The 18,833-nt window shown below is 39.5% G+C and overlaps 2 protein-coding genes across 6 annotated transcripts in view; one reads left to right on the forward strand and one right to left on the reverse strand.

The window, feature by feature from the left end:
- Positions 1-12,092, forward strand: part of LOC117922073 (protein ANTI-SILENCING 1-like) — a 32,739-nt gene extending 20,647 nt beyond the window's left edge. For 2 of the 5 annotated variants that reach the window (XM_034840077.1, XM_034840080.1), the window contains exons 8-12: positions 69-159; positions 10,701-10,809; positions 10,924-11,040; positions 11,155-11,234; positions 11,673-12,092. In XM_034840077.1, coding sequence (XP_034695968.1) covers positions 69-159; positions 10,701-10,809; positions 10,924-11,040; positions 11,155-11,208 — 371 coding nt within the window. In that variant the 3' untranslated portion in view covers positions 11,209-11,234; positions 11,673-12,092. Of the gene's footprint in view, positions 1-68; positions 160-10,700; positions 10,810-10,923; positions 11,041-11,146; positions 11,235-11,672 lie in introns of all 5 variants that reach the window. The other 3 variants (XM_034840079.1, XM_034840078.1, XM_034840081.1) reach the window with 3 other exon arrangements.
- Positions 12,093-12,741: 649 nt separating this feature from the next.
- On the reverse strand, positions 12,742-18,826 carry LOC117922074 (probable histone H2A variant 3). Its single transcript, XM_034840082.1, has 2 exons — positions 18,607-18,826; positions 12,742-13,272 (listed from the first exon to the last, which is right to left on the reverse strand). The coding sequence occupies exons 1-2, from the start codon at positions 18,718-18,720 to the stop codon at positions 12,976-12,978; spliced, it is 411 nt and encodes a 136-aa protein (XP_034695973.1). The 5' UTR covers positions 18,721-18,826; the 3' UTR covers positions 12,742-12,975.
- Positions 18,827-18,833: the final 7 nt, after the last annotated feature.

Here is an 18,833-nt window from a genome sequence, read left to right on the forward strand (position 1 = left end):
GTCTTTTGATTCATTTGCTTTAGAAGGTCAAAGCAGGCATCCAAATTGATTCTCTTATGTGCTAACAGGCAAAGCTTTTGTTATATTCAAGTTGAAAGCTACAGCTGATATGGTAATATCTCAGTTAAATGCAAGATGTTTAATGCTGGCAGATGGAAGGTATTTGGTTGCATTTTTTGTTGTTTAATTAAAGCTTTCTCTTTTTTCCTCCATTAATGCATATTCAGTATGAATGAAATTTAGTTTCTCCTATTGGAGGGATCAGTGTTTATAATACCTAGCATTTAAATAAGAAGATGAAGTTTATGAGAAAACCAGCATTAACCTTCACTGCCCTCTAGGGACATCCATAGCAATGCCCTTTGTTGTTAGTTGCCACCTAAGCACTGCCATGGTCATAAAAATCCAGAACCTCCAAGGTCAGATGTAATGACTCATTACAGCCCTGTATTAAAGGGAACATGGTTACTGTTCATGGCATCCTGTTGCTCTCCTAAATGATGCTATGAGATGAGTAGGTCTGGGATTGAGTGCCCTATGCCTTGTTTGGTTGTTTCATTAGGTGTGTTTTGGGTGTAGTTTCTTCCAACCCTATTTCCTCAAAAGTGTCACCCTTCTCTCATCAATCTTTCAGGCTTCAATTATAACTTGGCAATTAGTAGTGATGTGGGCTTTCTCCATATATTCATCATTCTCTTCATTAGACATCCCTGATGTTGGAGTATCCCTACCATTCAATGCTTTAGATAAACCTCTATTGAACCATTACTTCCATATATTGAAACTGTTACTTCCATCAAATTTCTTGCCTCTATTTTATTGTTATTTTAAGTCGAACAATCTTACCTTTGATAGCAGTTTCTTGCAAGAAACCACACAAAAATAAATAAATAAATAATAGCAATAAGAAAATGAAAATGGAAAACACAATCATACAATTATGTGGTTCAACTTGAAGCTGAAAAATAGAAAAAAGAAAAAAAAAACCATCTTCCAATCAAAATCTCTCCCTATAATTTTTGTGTTTAGTTATAAAAATAAAACATATTTCTATAAGAATTGTCATAATGGGATCATTCCTCTATAAAAATAGGAAATCATCTTTACAAAAATTTTTATTAAGAAAATATCAAGGACATTGAAATTGACTCTAAGGGGAATTTGAAACAATTGGCAACAATTTATCCAAAAAGGAATATCTCATTTGGTATTTCTTTATGCAAAATTTAAATTTTTAGTAGATATTGATAAGATACTTTTTCCCTTAGAATTAGGAATTGCTACAAATATCCCTATAAATATTCTAGGTCATGGATAGAGAAATTCATAAGATTGAAATGGATATGTTAAATCTACAGTGGGTAGGTAGAGATGTGAAGAAGAGTGAGATACACCTAGTGAAGCAAGGCTTGGGTTCATGGTATAGATACTAGGAGCTGGGAATCATAATATGTTTTAGAGCTTGGGGTTTGTTTCTGTTTTTTTTTCTTTTATCTGTAATATTATTTATGGTACTGTGAAATGATTTAGAATTAATTGAACCATGTGAAAACCTCGTGTACTTGTGTGGATGACTTCAACCATATTGTTATTGCACTATACATGACATAAAAGCTTTCACTGTCACAGTAGCAATATCTAAGATTGAAGCAATCAACTACAGTGATGACTGGTACTTGATTTTGGATGTTCCAATCACATGACAAGTGATAAGGAAAAGTTTAGTGTCTTTGAGTATAACTGCTTCTAATTGTTCACGTTAACAAGTTAGTGAGTATTCCTGAGTTTAGAGTTTATCAACTGCCTTTTTAGATTGTTTACCATGTGTTTAAGATAGAGAAAGAATTTTTATTAGTATTACAACTGATTGCCTCAAGCAGTTATGTGTGTTTATGGCATATGGAAGCCAATTAAAGTTCATTGATGTCAGCAAAATTGGCATACATAGACAAGACATGAAAAACACAGTACAAATTTGTGATATGCATAAATTTTGAAGGATTTTTCCTCAACTGTATCCATGAAATATTGTTTCGGTGTCAGTATCTTAAATTGCGTCAACTTCCATATGAAGAATTAAGTTTCAAAGCTAAAGGACCCTAGAATCTATCTATATTGATGTATTTAGTTTAGTAAAACATCTCTTAATCAGATGCACTTGTTGACCTTCATTGTTGATTTGCTTGAGGTATGTATTTTGTGTAGGTTTTAAAACAAAAGTAAAAAAAAAAAAGGAAGATTAGATGCTCACTTATAGATAAAGGGGTATAATATACGTCAGATGAATACTCGAGATATTTGGGAGACTATAAAATGATATGACTATAGATTGGCTGAAGCACCCCAGAGTGGGATGGCATGACTAAGGAAGAATGAACATCCTTGTAAAAATATGTCAGAGTACGCTACCAACCATGAGTGTGTCAAGTAGCTTTTGGTTTGAATATACGAGGAATACAACTCATGTAATTAGTAAGCTACCACAAACAAAGTCAAGGTTTGTTTCATTTGTTAAAAAGTTGTAGAGTGTCAAGCCTACACAAAGTCGCTTTAAATTTTTTGGATATATTGGCTACTTCTTGGTGCTTAATTTCTTAATTGAGCAAGTTTGATTAGGAGGGAATATGTTACATAGTTTTAGGTTATCATAATGAAAAAAGGGGTAGAGATGTGATCCCCAACAATTGTTGAGTTTGATAAGAAGGGAATTTATGATTTTGTATATTGTGATGGTAAAAGGAAGGTGGAGATGTTTTGACTCTTATAGCCTGCAGCTTGTCTCTTTCATATATCAAAAAATGTCATATTGATGAAGTCTTGTCTTATGGACATCACAAAAGGGGTACACTACTAGACACAAAAGACTCGGAGAATAAAGATTAGGGAGGAAAGTGACAAAAGTGAATGATCCTAAAGATGAATGAGAATAGGTATGCATATGCAAAGCTTGTGGAATGAAGGCAGGAGCTTGATGTCATGGGCTTAGCCCTTTCCTAAGCTAACGTTGCTAAGTTAGCCTTTCCCCGATCCTTAGTTATTATGCTAAGCAAGCAATGCTACTCGACTTGAAAGATAGGATGCGCAACAAAGGCAATACTTGAAGAAATGAATTTTTTATTGCACTGGAACACCTTACAATGCTTGACTGCTCTCAAGTGCTTGGTGCCTTAGCCAAATGAGGTCATCCCTTATTTATTTATTTATTTTGATAAGTAAAAAAGATTTCATATATAAAAGAGATGCTAAAAAAGCGACTCAAAGTGTACAATACCTATATGGGTCCTTCAACAAGGTCAAAAAAACAAAGATAGCCCAACACCACAAACCTACTTAGAACCCAATCAATCAATAAAATTAGCTATAGTTAGAGGACAATCATTTATGAACAACTTAGTCTCAGACCAAAAAGTAAGGATAAAAGACTGTTTCAGTCTCTGAATTGACAACGAATCATCCTTGAAAGCCAATCTATTCCTTGCCTTCCAAACCGTCCAGAAAATGTGAAGAGGAGCAGCTCTCCACGTCTTCTTGCGTTTTTTGCCCAAGAAAAAACCATTCCAACTTAGAAGGGTCTCTCTAACTGAAGAAGGCAAGACCCAAGACACCCCAAATAAAGTAAAAAGTAGATCCCATAACACCCTTGTTCTTGAACAATGAAGGAGAAGATGGTTTATGTTCTCCTCTTTCTCAAGACACATAAAGCATCTATTTGTCAATGTCCACCCTCTTTTTTGGACCATATCCAAGGTTAAGGCTTTGCCCCATGTAGCCTCCCATGCAAAGAAACTAATCTTAGACTGCACATTCACATTCCAAATATAGCTTGAAGGAAACAAAGATGAACCACCCGCTTCAAGGGCTACATAGAGAGACTTGACCGAGAATTTACCACTCTTAGTTTCAGTCCAGGACACCATATCCTCACATCCTCAATAACTCTCTTACCCTGTAGCCTCTCCAAAAATCTTTCCGCCTCCTCTACCTCCTAATCATTGAACGCTCTTAAAAAACAGGGGTTCCAACCCCCTCAACCCCCCTCAGCCAAAGGGTCCCAAATATCTGTCACCCACGCTTCCTTCTCAACAGTCAAAGCAAAAAGAGAAGGAAAGGACATACACAGAGGAGAATCCCCACACCATCTATCCCTCCAAAATCTCACCCTTCTCCCATTACCAACTGTGAAAACCATCCTATCGCTCACCAACTTCCAATCCATCCTTATTCCTTCCACAACCCCATACCATGAGCCTCTCTCACTTCCCGAGGGCACCAACCCCCTCTATCTTCTCCATACTTCCTTCTAATCACTTGATTCCACAAAGCCTCTCTCTCATTTGCGAAACGCCAATTCCATTTAGCAAGAAGTGCCTTGTTGAGAAGGGAAAAGCATTTGACCCCCAAACCTCATTTCGACTTACTTAAACACACCAACTCCCATCTTACTAAATGAGGCTTTCGCTCCAAATTGCCCCCATCCCAAAGGAAGTCCCTTTGGATTTTCTTTAATCTTCGTCTAACTGAGCTTGGTAAGCACAACAATGACATTAGATAGATGGGTAAATTCGATAACGTGCTTCGAATAAAAGTCGCCCTTCCTCCTTTGGATAAATATTGTCTCTTCCACATGGCTAACCTTCGTCTGAAGCGCTCTTCCACACCATCCCAAACTGTAACTGACTTAAAAGGAGCACCCAAGGGCATCCCCAAATAGGTGGTTGGAAGACTTCCCAGACTACAACCAAATTCCCAAGCAAGATCATCCATATTCTCTACCCTCCCTACTAGAATGAGTTCACTTTCTTCCAAATTTATTCTCAAACTTGAAACGGCCTCAAACCACATAAGTAGCCAACTGAGATAAGTCAACTGATCTTGTGAAGGTTTACAGAACACCAGAGTATCATCAGCTAACAACAAGTGGGAAATTAGGACCCCTTCTTCACTCCTACCCTTCACCCTACAACCTAATAAGAAATCTCCCTCTACGACCCTTTTGAGGAAAGCACTAAAGACCTCCATAGCTATCACAAAGAGGTAGGGGGAAAGGGGATCGCCTTGTCTCAAACCCCTGGAACTTTGGAAGAAGCCCATGGGGGTTCCATTGATCAACATAGAGAAACTTGCAATGGATATACACCACTTAATCCACCTGATCCATTTTTCCCCAAAACCCATTTTCTGCATAACTGTGAGAATAAAAGTTCAGTCCACTTTATCATACGCCTTCTCTATATCCAGTTTGCACAAAATACCACTCTCATTGTTCTTGAGGACCGAATCAATGGCTTCATTAGCTATCAACACTGCATCTAGGATTTGTCTACCTTCCACAAACGCCCTTGAGACTTGGAGACCACCTTTCCAACCACCTTTTTTAGCCTATTGGCTAAGACCTTGGCCAGCCACTTGTACAAGCTTCCCACCAAGCTTATAGGCTTAAAATCCCCTAAAGCTTCAGCCCCTGCTTTTTTTGGAATTAGGACCATAAAAGTTGCGTTTAGGCTTTTAACAAATTTACCAATTTCGTAGAATTCCTTGAAGAAACACATCACATCAGCCTTCACGAAATCCCAAGCAAATTGCCAAAAGGCCATAGAGAATCCATCTGGCCCCAGGGCTTTATCCCCATTACAACCTAATAGACCGTCGAAGACCTCCTCTTCAGTAAAAGGAGTCTCCAATGCACTAGTGTCCAAAGGCTCCAACGTCTCAAACTGCAGCCCGAAAATAGAAGGGCGCCATTCCCCCGGATTAGACGACAACAACCTAAAAGCAATGGCAATCCCTTCCCTAATTCCATTCTCCTCCTTAAGCCATGCTCCATTAATCTTAATTCTGTCCACATTATTCCTCCTCTTGTGAGCATTGGCCATCTTGTGGAAAAAACAGGTATTTCTATCCCCCTCTTTTAGCCACACTTCCCTAGATTTTTGTCTCCACGTGATTTCTTCAAGTAAGACCCATTTTTTATAGTCTTCCCTCGCTTAATTTCTAGCTTCCAGCTCTTCCAACGACAGTCTGCTGATTTTCTCCTTTGCATCCCAAAACTCCATCTGCTCCATCTATGTTTCTGTTCCACTCCTTTAGCTTAGCCTTCAGAAATTTTAGGTTTTCGGTCAAGATAAAACTTGGGGATCCACTGAAGCTACCTTCCTCCCACCAATACTTCAATAGGTCCTTAACACCTTCCACTTTCAGCCACATTCTCAAATCTAAACGGGCAAGGGCCTCTTCTCAGGTCCCCTCCGTCCATAAGAAGCGGAAAGTGATTGGACACGGGTCTTGGTAGAACAAATTGCCTCGCATCTCCAAAATGACTGTCCCACCCCTCATTAACCAAAAAATGATCCAGCCTTGAAAAAGACTGGTTATTCACCTCTCCAGTCCAAGTAAAAGGCCTCCAACCATAAGCAGATCCTTTAACTCTAGATCTTCTATAACTTCTGAGAACCTTCTCATGTTTGAATTCAAGCTCCCTCCTCTGCTGCGCTCTTCCGGACTTAGAATGGCATTAAAATCCCTTGCAACACACCACGACCCATTCCAAAGCCCCTTAATGGCCCCCAACTCCTCCCAAAAATTCTCCCTCTTCCTCCTCAGTGTTGGGCCATAAACCCCTATAAACGTCCATGTAAAACCATCCTCGCAGCTCTTAAAAGTGCACGAAATAGAGAACAAACCTTTTTGAAGATCAACCAACTCCAACACCCTGTTATCCCAAAACACCACTATACCTCCAGCTGCGCCCCTTGAATCTACAACTCCCCATTCAAGGAATCTACCCACTCCTAAACTACGAACAATGCCCATTGACATTTCCTGAATCTTGGTTTCCTGTAGGCAAACTAGATCCACCCTATTTTTCTTTATCAAAGCTTTGATCACCTTCCTCTTGTCGCAATTATTGACCCCTCTTACATTCCAAGTAAGCAAATGGTGCTTCATTTAGTCCTGCTTGTACTCCCCCCCTTCTCCTCCTCCTCTGAGATAGTTCACTGTCCATTCCAACTTTCTCAATTCTCTTTCGAATTTTGACGACTCCAATTTCCTCATTTTTCTACCATTCAACTTTCCTTTTTGAAGTTTCATCTCTTTCATTCTTTTAAGCAAAAACAAGATTTCCCCTTCAAAGCCCTCCGTCGACATTGCTAGATAGCAGCTAAACTTAGCCAAGCTATTAGAATGTCAACACAGTTCCCCCTCCTCGACCCTCTCCTCCTCATCCTCTTGGGAGACCCTTTCCGAAACCCCCTCTGACGCCTCCTGGACAGTCCCAGACTCCTTACCCGCCAAATCCGAGACCTTGGCCTCCCTCCCATCCCCTAATATCATCCTTAACGGGCCCATAACAACTCCCTCTATAGCTTTTGAACCTTTTCCTTGATTGGAAACCCTGGCAATGGCAACACCTTCCCCGTCCCACCCAGAAGGAGTAGAAGAAAGAGAGAGATTTCCCGCTTCCCCAAAGAAAACAAAGAATGAGGTATTTGATCAGAGTACCTGGAAGCCTCCTCCAACAACGCTTCGTCAGTGATTTCTAAGAGATTAACGGTCGGAGGGAGCGACCTTGATGAGGATGAATCTTCAAGATATATATCAAGAAAGGGAATTAGTATTAACTGTAATTAAAGTAGGATTATTATTACTTGAAATTAAATTAGGATTGGTATTTGTTGGAGTCTAATTAGGATTAGCTAGTTGAGTTATAATATAATTAGAATTTGAGTCATGATAGGTTATTAGAGTCCTAGTAGACTTTGGATTTCTTAGAGAAGCCTATAAATAGGCTAATCAATGTAAATCAAAGGAATGAATTTTGATGAATAATATTATACTTTCTTTCATTGCAAGGTTGCAATCCTCAATGGTGAGACTCCATTGATTTTCTTCTAGGTGAGACTCCTAGAAGGCCTTAGTGAGACTCTAAGGTTTTCCATCTTTTCTTCATTGTTTCTTCTTTCTCTCTATTTCTTATCTTATAATTTTCTCTACCATAAAGTTTATTCCTTGTTCCTCTCCTTACACCCTAAAAATAAAACCCTAGCCCACCTACCCTTGAGTGTAGGCAACCATCCTAGGGTTGTCCTACATCAGACCTCAGCTGGGAACCAAACAAATCCCCCTCTTGCTCTCCATCGACGCAGAGACTCCCATCGGAAGCCCTAACCCCTTTTAAGTTCTCCAAATTGGGTCATCCCACCACCATCGGGCCTTTAGAAGGCTCCATCATGGGTCGGCCCATCTCCTCTAGATCTTTAAAGACTTTAAGCACTTGGCCCTCTCGCCCACCCCGATTCTCTTTACCGACCCAACAAAAGATTTTTCCCAGGCCTGAAGCAAGAGCTTCTCCCCCAAACTGAATGCTGGCCTCCTTCTGTCCCATCAGCCTCTATTACTGTTTCCGACACAGTACCAGAGGACTGAGCTTTCTTTCTGTAACCTCCTTCACCAACTTTGTACGGCTCAGCCACTTTTGCAGGTTTCCCATGCGTTTGTTCCTTCACCATTTTGAATCCAGCGTGTGAATCTCCTTCTCCGTCATCCCTAACCTCTCGCTCCTTACCCTTCTCATTCTTGATCACCAGAACCACTTCCAGTAGCCCTGGTTTCACCTCCCACCATAGCTGGAAAGTATAACAAACAGACCCTACTGCTACTTGTAAGGAGCTCGACCACTCTAAACCTTCAGATCTCACTAATAATTTAGCCCATTGTAGTTCCTTAAAGTTAGTAGTGTCTTCATCCACTGTGACAAACCCCCCGCAACAGTCCCTGATTTTTCTAAAAGCTTCCTGACTCCTAAAATGCAATGACAAGCCCACAACTCTCACCCAAACACTCTTGGCTCTCTCGCCATTTTGAGAACATCCCACCTATCTAAGTGTAGGATCAATTCCTTGAACCATCTATGTCCTCTTAAAAGCACCTTATCTGCCTCTTCTTTATTCTCCAGTTCAATCAGCAAGAGAGGGCCCCCTAGCCTCGCAAACTTCACCCCTCTTTTAATATTCCACAGGGATCTCCCCCAACTTTCAAGAGCGGACATATCTGGATCCCACATTGGAGACTGTCCCCATCTTCCAACCAAGCACCGGTCCATTAACTTCCTTTTGCTTGGGATATCTTTCTCCCCCAACTATAACCACATTGCTTCCCTTAACTTTTTCACTCTTGTTTTCGCCACATCAACATAGGATTTTTTTGGCTTTCTCCTCGGTTTCCCCATCTGTACTCCCTGTCCCATAGAAAGCAGTAGTTCCCCTAAGCTCATCCTGAGACAAAACTCCCAAGGAAGCAAAGCTTTTCAGCCAACAAGACCCATCCTCCCAAAACACTTTTTCCTTCTGGAAACACTAAACAATATCTCTTTGATTCCGGGTCAACCACAGAGCACAATAAGAACCTACCTGCCTCATTTGCACGACTTTCCAACTTAAACCTTCTTCCTCCATCCTCCCACCTTTTAACAAGACCCTGCACAATATCACCCCTGGCAGCATGCCTCCACCCCTTCCAACAAGCAGCACAAACTGAGATTTCCAAACCTGACCCACGAAGTAAAGCCTCTGCTCCTTTCCACAATGATTCCCTTGCGTCTCTCCCCATACACCTCCACAGAAATTTCGAAGGACTTGAGTCCACTGCAAACCAGCATCTGCCTCCTCTTTTAGCAGGTATCTCCATTTTTGATCTTCATCAATACAGTATTCTTAGCATAGACATTTGAAGAATCAAAGCATCCTCAGAAGTTTCCTTACAACATCCTCATATTATCCGTGGGTCAAAAATACATCAAAAACTGGTTTGGAACAAGGAGTTAAGCAAGGTTGGTCATAGATCACTAGATGAACCTTATAGGCACCCAAGGAACTCTCTAGGACCCACAAAGGTTCCCCACTATAGAATTCTCTAGAAATGTCTATACAAATGCTATGTACAAGATATGTATAAGATGTCTCTTGAATTTTCTAGATTTCTCTACACACTTTCCTTATCTTCCATACTAGTGTAGAGATGTGTGGATGTCTTTGGGCCTTTCTAGTATTCTATCACCTCTTCACTAGTGTAGGTGACTTTAAATGGTTCCAAAAGCTTCTTGCTCCTCTATATAAGCTCAAGGGAGGGTCATTTTGAGCAAGTTGTGACATTGAGCTGACCAGCAGGACTAAATTAAAAGGAAGGTTCTATGTTAAAGATGAGAACTGAGAAAAACAACATTGACCTCCCATTCCACTGTGGAAACTTCCATAGCTACCACCCTGCACTCTCAGTTGCCACCTTAACATAATGTAGAAACTAACCTTAGTTTCCATTTGTGGCATCCACTTTCTCTTGGATGAAGTGATGAGCTGTGTGAGAAGAGCAAGTTCAGTTTGTAGTGCCCCGATATCCGTTTGGTTGTTTTATTGGATATGCTTTTAGTGTATGTACTTGGTTTGTGTTTGGTTATAGGTCTTTTAAGTTATGGAGCATATGGTTATGCTTGTTAGGTTGTGAATCCAAGTGCATTCTAGTGGAGAAATGTTTTGTTTGGTTGCACCTATAACTCTATACCAGTGAAAATATTTCATTTTGTGCATAACTTTTAGCTTTAATTTACAATTTGGTATTAGGGTGCTGCTTCTTTTCTGCAATCTAGTATGGTATTACTGTTTTTGACACATGAATGATAATTTTTAGCGGCTGTGCTTAATATGCAGACCAGTTGTTGGTCACAGAAAAGCGCCAACTGACCCAAGTAAACCAGCCAGCTTTGTTGGGCATCTGTTCATAGACAAAATCAGATTTCAAAGGCAGCCTGAATATATGGTGACTCACCTCCCTATAATTTGTTCTTTCTTCCTCTAAATTATGGTTCATTCAAGTAATCTGTCTTGAAAATGTAGCCTGTATTTATATCTTTTTTAAATATGTTGTTTGAAGAGAAATGCAGTTTCGACGTCGCATTATTCTCAGCCCAATACAATTGAATTTGATTTGGCTACAGAATGGCGTATGCTGCAAGAAAAATCTGTTCTATGGTGGAAGGCATTGTATGAGGTATTTCCCAAATCTATTGTTTTTCATTGCCTCCGCTTCCTTTTCTTTCTATGCAAGAAGTCCTTTCTCCTATGTATTGAAGGTTTAGTTTTTTTGTTGGCTCCATCTTTCTAGCGACATTCGAAGGAGATACAAGACCTCAAGTGCCAGCTGAAGCACATCTTCTGAGCATTTACAGTTTTCTGGGTTTTCTGGTAAGATTGCAACTAAACTATCAAAAAGCCTTTCTTGGTTTTCTTTAGAGCCCATTTCTGAGTGTGATTCAGGACAGGGGCTAGAAGTGCTTTTCTTATAAAAATTAGGTATTTTTCCAAATTTTAAAATCACTTTTAAAAGTGTAGAGCAGAATTTGAGGTGATTCTTGGACTCACACATGGATTAATTTCCAAAAATCACTTATTTTTTCATGTAGAACTTTACAAAAATCAATATCAAACGTACTTTTCTTTTAATTTATATCCAAAATACAGATTCTTCATAAAATTGCTCCTGATTAAAACGTTATCAAAGTTAAAAACCCCTTCACCCATTATTACTCCCAGTGGTGTCCTTATTATGATATTGATTCTCCATTGCTTTGCTTGTACCCAAAATCTGCCCCATAAAGATGACATATCCTTCATATGTTGCAGGAAAATTGTGTTTTTGTTGATATATAGGAAGGGTATATGAAGTGTACCCATTTTGGATGCTATACAGGGTTCAATCTATGCTGAGACTAGTGTGTATAGATGGTATAAACTCAGAGAAGGAAATTCAATTTTGGTGTAAATTCTTGCCTTTTGGGGCTTAGGCAGATAGAATTATTAGTACGAGGAGCTGGTTTGTATGAATCGTACAAATTGTCAGAGTGAAATCCAATGACATCAGATGGCAATAGTGGCTGAAGGGGAGTAAGATTGAAGTACATGTTAGAAGTTAGTGGTGTCCTACAATTTGCTCTATTTGATCCCTCAGAAGTGCTTTTGTGTATGGAAAATGGATAGTGTGTTCTTTTTAATATGATGCTATTCATCTAATGACATCTTTCTGCTCTAACGGAGCTTTTAAAAGAGGACGAAAAAAGGACGAGTCTTATACAAATTGCATCTAAGAAGTCCTATGGTTTGTGACGGTGATACTTTTAATCTTCTTTACAACATTTGAATGCAATAAATTCAATAAATGATTCTTAATATTTTATAAGTCTAGGCAGAACGAACGTGAAAGTGTTATTCATTAGCTTACCTGTGCTTTTGCTTCACTCGTTGGGGATTCTTAGGGCATGTTTGGGAATTGTTTTTGAAATCGTAATTGTAGAACAATTTGTCTTCTATCTTCAAAGCTTTTTTGAAATAATCTTCCTGCTTCAAAATGTCTTGGAATCATCACAATCTTCAAAGTTTTAAGATTCAAATCAACAAAAAATGCAATCAAAGGTCTGATCACTGAGGCCTCTAATCAATGTTAATTAGGCCAAATATCAAGTCCAAGTTAAGCAACTCCCAAAAAAAAATCCCCTGCAAATCATTCTCATTCCTACAAATTATAAAATTGCGAAATTGCCCATGTTTTTCCACAAAAATGAAGTTTGTGTAGACAGTATAGGGGTAATAACCATGCAATAAACCTGTATATAACTCATAAGATCATGATTTTATGTTCATCCATCTAGCCGGAGTTAGGGTTAGATCAACATCTTCATGGGCCTTTTCGCAATAGTTTCCGCATAATTCAATAATGTATTAATATTGATGAGCAGATGTTTTGCTTACCTACATCACACTAGTCAAATTTGCTGTGCAATAACATTAAAAGAAGGTAAGATAACCGTAAACAGCAGAAGAGGGAGAAAGCAGCCTTAGATGGGACTTTGGTCATTGTTTCTCACACAATCTTCAAGGGTTTCAGAGTACAGAAATGAGAAGCTTGAAAGGAACTTGTTACAAACTAGACCTACTCCTTGGAGGATTTATTGATGAGCGACTTGTGGATGTGTGGGATCACTCCTCCACCAGCTATGGTTCCTTTGATGAGGGTATCAAGTTCCTCATCTCCCCGAATAGCAAGCTGCAAATGCCTGGGTGTTATACGTTTTACCTTCAGATCCTTGCTAGCATTCCCAGCCAGTTCCAATACTTCTGCTGTCAGGTACTCCAATATGGCTGCTGTATAAACAGCAGCTGTTGCTCCAACCCTTCCATTTGCAGAAACCCTTGTCTTCAGTAGACGGTGGACCCGACCAACTGGGAACTGTATAGAATTCTTATTATCAGAAAGATACAAGATGCAGTTCATTGGAAAGAAAAACCAAGGTTCTTTTGTTAAAGTGCACAATAGAATCAGAAGAACAGATGTCCGCCGATGTTATTTGGATGAGGTATTGCTCTAACAATCCTCTACCTATTATTGGAGAAACGATTATTTCTTTAGGAAGCAACTCCCACAGGGAAAAGAAGGAAAAATAATCCAAAATAGAATAAATTTCCCCTCTTGCTTCATACATTATTAATACCAGAGCAGACAAACTATACCCTGTTTATGTAGCTTGCTGCCAGAATAAAGATCTATTAATTGCCTCCACTGAAAAATACAGAACCTACATGGGTTATGGCTAGTGCCCATAAGGAATTCCTTAATCACATCAAGTTTTCAAATATGATCTGCTTGGAAGTCCATTACCCAGTTCTGGAGTAGAATTCGATTCCACTACTTTTCAATCATATATTAGTGGGAACTACTGTTCTATTCCAATAACAAGGCTTTAATTTTAGTCTTAATAAGCTTGCAATGGAGGTGGTGAAAACAATACGAGGAAAAGGTGAAAAAAGAAGGTTAAGAAAATCTGGGTGGTTTCAGGAAAAAACATATCCAAAATGGATTTCCTTTTAGAATTTACATCCTCCTGTTAACAACCCCTACCCCAAGTTTCATACATAAGAACTGCTAGAGAAACACATTTCTAATTCTTGTTGTTACATACCCTAATGTTTATAGCATAATCCTATAGAACCCCACCTTAAGGTGCTTCATGTTTCCTAATTATGTTATTCTTATAACTGGGTCTAGCAGCTGGTTTTTATTATTTGAAACTTTTCTTATCAAATCCAGACTCAAAAACCAAGTCACTAGTGTAACTATTTTCCCCAAATGAGGCAATGGACTTGTTTTAGGACAACAACCAACCACACCAACATTTGCCCCTCTCCCCCATCCCATATGCCAACTTAAAAAATAATAAATAAATAAATCTCCATTCTTAAAGCAAAATATTGGTGAAGCCCTTTTATTTCAACATCACAGACCATTAATCACAAATTTTGCATGTGGTCTGCCCAAGGCCGTTCTGTTAAAAACAAGCATTTATTTACCAAGGAAAGATCAATATATGCTTCGACAAATCAAGTAATACATCCCCCTTTTCTAATAAGAAAAATAGAATTCATTAAATAAAAAGGAAAAACAAAAGCCAATAAGGGGCCAAAACCCTCATTGGCTTTTAGTCTAATAACCAAGCGTTCCTCCCTAAACAACAAAACTAGAAATTGAAGGCACTAGTCTTTTAGTCTGACAACCAAAGGCTCCATTTCAAAGGTCTGACTAGTTTGTTCCTTCCAGAAATACCAAACAGCTTCAACAGCATTATTTTGAAGTCCTTCTATCCTCTTCTGACAAACTACCATGTCAACCAGAGCATCCCTCAAAGGAAAAGGCACCACCTATGAAACTCCCAAAAAAAAGAGAGAGGAGATATTCAACCACCTCTCCATGGAGAAGTGTACTCACCTTGCATGCTTCAACACTAGTTCACCAGGCACCTACCCATCTAAATCAGCTCATCAATGATGAGAACCTTTCCCCTGACAAGTACACAAGCAAAATACCACCTTGACAACCACCACAAAAAAAAGATTAAAAAAAAAAAAAGAAGGAAAAAAGTACCATTTGAAAGCATTTAACTGGAGAAGCATTTTCTAGACACTTCTCAGCTAAGAGTTTCCCTCTTGTGCTCCCTCACACTGCAACTGTTGAAGCAAGCAAGCAATGAAACACACTTACCATCTCAATCTCTCCCATGGAAACTCCTAAAAACACAAGAATTCCAATGATCCCAAGCACCCCCAAGCTCCAGTATTCTACCACAGAAAACTCACTAATGCAAAAGGACCCAAATACCAATCCTTGAGAACCCCACACATCATGCCAAAATTTGATGCCCCACCCACTCCCCATCAATCTACCAGTGAAATCATGAAAATAAATATAAAAATAAAAATTCACCCTCTCTAGATGGCTTGCCAAAGCTTGCCACCCATTGGTCACCTATTGAGTAAACATGTCTTCAATCTCACACCTTTACATCCATTTTTTTAACAGTGAATCTTTAAAAGTTGTTAGCTAGCAAATTTCTATATCAAGAATAACCAAATTTCTAATGCTCAAACCATGATTGCCCAAACCAAAACAAAGAGTTACACGGTGAGCTGGTTCCATCACCCCTACGGTCCTGAAAGAAATGAGTGGAAATGCAATTTGCCTGTATACCATGCCCCCCACATTATTCCCTTAAACTCTGGCACTCCAAGCCTTCTTTACAGTGGGAGAAATGAAAACAATGAGGCATAAAGCAAGCTGGTTACATCACTTCTAGAGCGTCAAAAGAAACGCGTAGAGATGCAATTTGCTCATATATTCAAACTTTAGACACCATGCTATCTACAGTATTTGCTCAAACTCTAGCACATTAAGCCTTCTTTTTCATGAAATTGTTCAACTAATTCATAATATTATATAATTTTTGAACTTTTAACCTTATGTTGCTAATCGTTCAATATCAAGCCAAGACATTGAGACCAATAAGCAAAATCCAAAGATGCTTACGCGAAGGATGGCCAAGTTGGTATCACAAGGCAACATGACACACCCAAGGGCATCACCAAGGCATGCAAAGGTAGCACAAGAACACAATGCCTTTGTGTAAATGGACTAGTATGCCATGGGTGAAATGCCACAACAAACCATGATTAGACATGGGGTTGCATCAATGTGGGAGCATAGTCAAAAGGTATGATGCATGACACAAGGTTGTAAAACACAAGGCAAGGCATGGGCAAGCCTTGAAATGAGTTGACACCATGGGCACAATGCCATGGACCATGATAGTTTTGCTTCCATCCCTTCTTACCTTAAACACCATGGGCACAATGCCATGATGAAGGCAAGATTATTATGGTGTGAAGCATAAGTTTGGGGGGCACAAGGCAATGACTAAGGGATACCTAGTGACACAAGGATACTCAATCACACTAGTCATAACAAGTGGGTTAAGAAAAGCATGGGGTTGGGCTAAAATGCTGTAGGCAAGGTTCACACAGGAGGTAGGCTTGGATTGTTACAGCCATGGGGTATTATAGCATGGTCCAAGACCATTGGTTGTTGGCACAATGTATGTGACACGTGGAGGCATGTTAGTGTGACACCTTGGCATTGGGAAAGCCGAGGCAAGGGGGCTGCTGGCACATCATGGCCTTGACGCCTAGCTGAAATGGGGTTTGTTGCAAGATGCGTGGCTGATTAGATGCATGCCTTGACGGATCAAAATGTGGGCTACGAGACAGGCTTGCAACAAGCAACACACGGGGGTCAGGACATGGGCAAATGCATGGGACAAGTGCCAAACATTGTGGGGAAGTGTCTAACATTGTGAGAAGTTGGTTGAAATTTCCATGAGATGTTGGTTGACAATTGCACCTGACCTAAGGGAGTTGCATGGTCAAAAGGAACGTGGCCAATAAAAGCGGGTTATTAAGAGAAGCTTACAGAACATGTGGCATGAACCAAGCATCTCTTTGATACACCTTGGCAGGTTGCATGCAATGATACACGAGGCAACAAGTGGCATAATCCAAAGGAAGGCAGTACAAATAAGCCAAAAAGTGGCATGTGTAGATGGCTTGAAGACAATTACAAGAACTACTATAGGTGGCATGTAAAGGTACAAGAGGCAACAGGTGGCATGATTCAAAGGAAGGCTGTAGAAATGGGCCAAAAAGTAGCAAAGCAGAAGGCTTGAAGACACTGCTAGAACATCAGGCATCAACAAAGAGCTTGGAACCATCTGTTGGTGCTCATGGCAATATCAGAGGCATAACCACCTAAACATGGGTGAAGAAAATGAGGCTGATTCTCCTAAACGTGGGAGCAGCCCACTCAGCATACAATGCTTGTAAGTGAGTAGATGTATGAGCTGATTGTGGCTTAGTGGGCATGTAATGGTGTAACTTTCCTAGGATGCATTTGTATAAATGTGATGACAGGTTTGGATGCAGAGTGTTGCCCAAGCCTAGGCCTGCTTCTTGTAATCATTTGAGTGTGAAACACTACAAAAGTGAGGTTTTTCCATGTTTTCCCTTTAACATTGACTTTGTGTTGGCTTACATTACCTTTCCATCTTTTGGGTTGATTAAAGGGAATGGGATCTTGACTAAGCTGGCTTAGATGGGGACCAACCATCCGAAATCACACAAAAAATTGGAGGAAACTTTAGGAGTGTGACATTTCCCTCTTATGGTGCATTAGTATACATCTTTTAATCCTTATCAAAAAATGATTCAACAATTTATTACCAGAAGAAGCCTCCTTATTTTACCTTCACTACTCCACCTTAAATTAGAGAAGCTTCTGTACCTAAAAAGGTCCTTAGAGGGTAGGTTTGCCAATTGGAAAATAAGATTACACAAGAATTTTCATGATCAAACTGGTGGAGTATTTCTTAGCATGCATCGATCAGAAGCCCACCAGCAGAGGGAGTGAAGATGTGTTAGTCTAGAAGACTTCAAATAAGGGTATCATCTCAATGAAATCCTTCTAGAGCAACTATCCTCTAGGCTAAGAAAGAACAAACAGCGGTCCATAGTTTACAACTCTTACTCTTTGACCAAAGCTAGCATATGATGCAGCAAAAATTCCTAATCACAAAGCTCTGCTTTGCCTCTGAGAAACTGCAAGTGTCTATCTGTTGCAACATTCTAAATTTCTTCTCTGCTGATTTTGGGCAAACGAACAGGGAACATAACTATCACTCCACGCATTAAACACCCAACCAGAATTAAACAAGGTCCGTCACAGGATACTAATACATAGTTTAGCTTTAAACTTGGCACGTCTTTGAGAAAAGATACAGAAAAGAAACAAATTAAAATTTAAAACCTTGGATGCTTTCATAATATTCAAAATTCAAGTTATAATATTTTACTTAATTCCCAGCAACCAAACAGACAATTGAAAATAATAATAATAATAATAATAAAGGACATAGCCCTTAGACAAATTAATGCATTATCATTAGGTTCGGCACAGTTAGTTGATAAAATATACGAAAGAAAATAAACCTGTGAGTGAAAACTTGAATCAAGATTTTTCATCATCTAAGACCCAACAAAGCCAAAACCATCGGTACCGAACCTAATCTAGCCATTTCACTCGTTTGAGGAACAACTCTCACTTTTTCGGAAACCAAATCCACACTTACAACCAAGTTACTAAGCAAGAAAGCAGAAAATTTAGAGAAAAGAAGAAAGAGAGAACCTGAAGACCAGCACGAGAAGAGCGAGAGATGGGTTTCTTCTTGTCCTTGTCCTTGTTACCATTTAGGGTTGAGGATTTCCCCATTATCAAACCCTTCGCACCTTTTCCTGACATTTTCCCGAGAAAATTAGGGTTTCCTCAAGTCGAAGCAAAGGCGGAACGAAGTCGGCAGAGCGAGGACGAAGATGCCAAAGACCAGACGAAGAAATTTTGAGATATTCGAAGGG

The sequence above is a fragment of the Vitis riparia genome, chromosome 9 (genome assembly GCF_004353265.1).
Source record: "Vitis riparia cultivar Riparia Gloire de Montpellier isolate 1030 chromosome 9, EGFV_Vit.rip_1.0, whole genome shotgun sequence".
In the NCBI taxonomy this organism is placed as follows: domain Eukaryota; kingdom Viridiplantae; phylum Streptophyta; class Magnoliopsida; order Vitales; family Vitaceae; genus Vitis; species Vitis riparia.

What these genes read in the sequence shown, in the direction of transcription:
- LOC117922074 (XM_034840082.1), bottom strand. Translation starts at nt 18,720, where the DNA reads ATGTCAGGAAAAGGTGCGAAGGGTTTGATAATGGGGAAATCCTCAACC. An exon ending in CTTCTCGTGCTGGTCTTCAG is followed by an intron (nt 13,273 to 18,606) that starts GTTCTCTCTTTC and finishes AATTCTATACAG; the next exon opens with TTCCCAGTTGGTCGGGTCCA.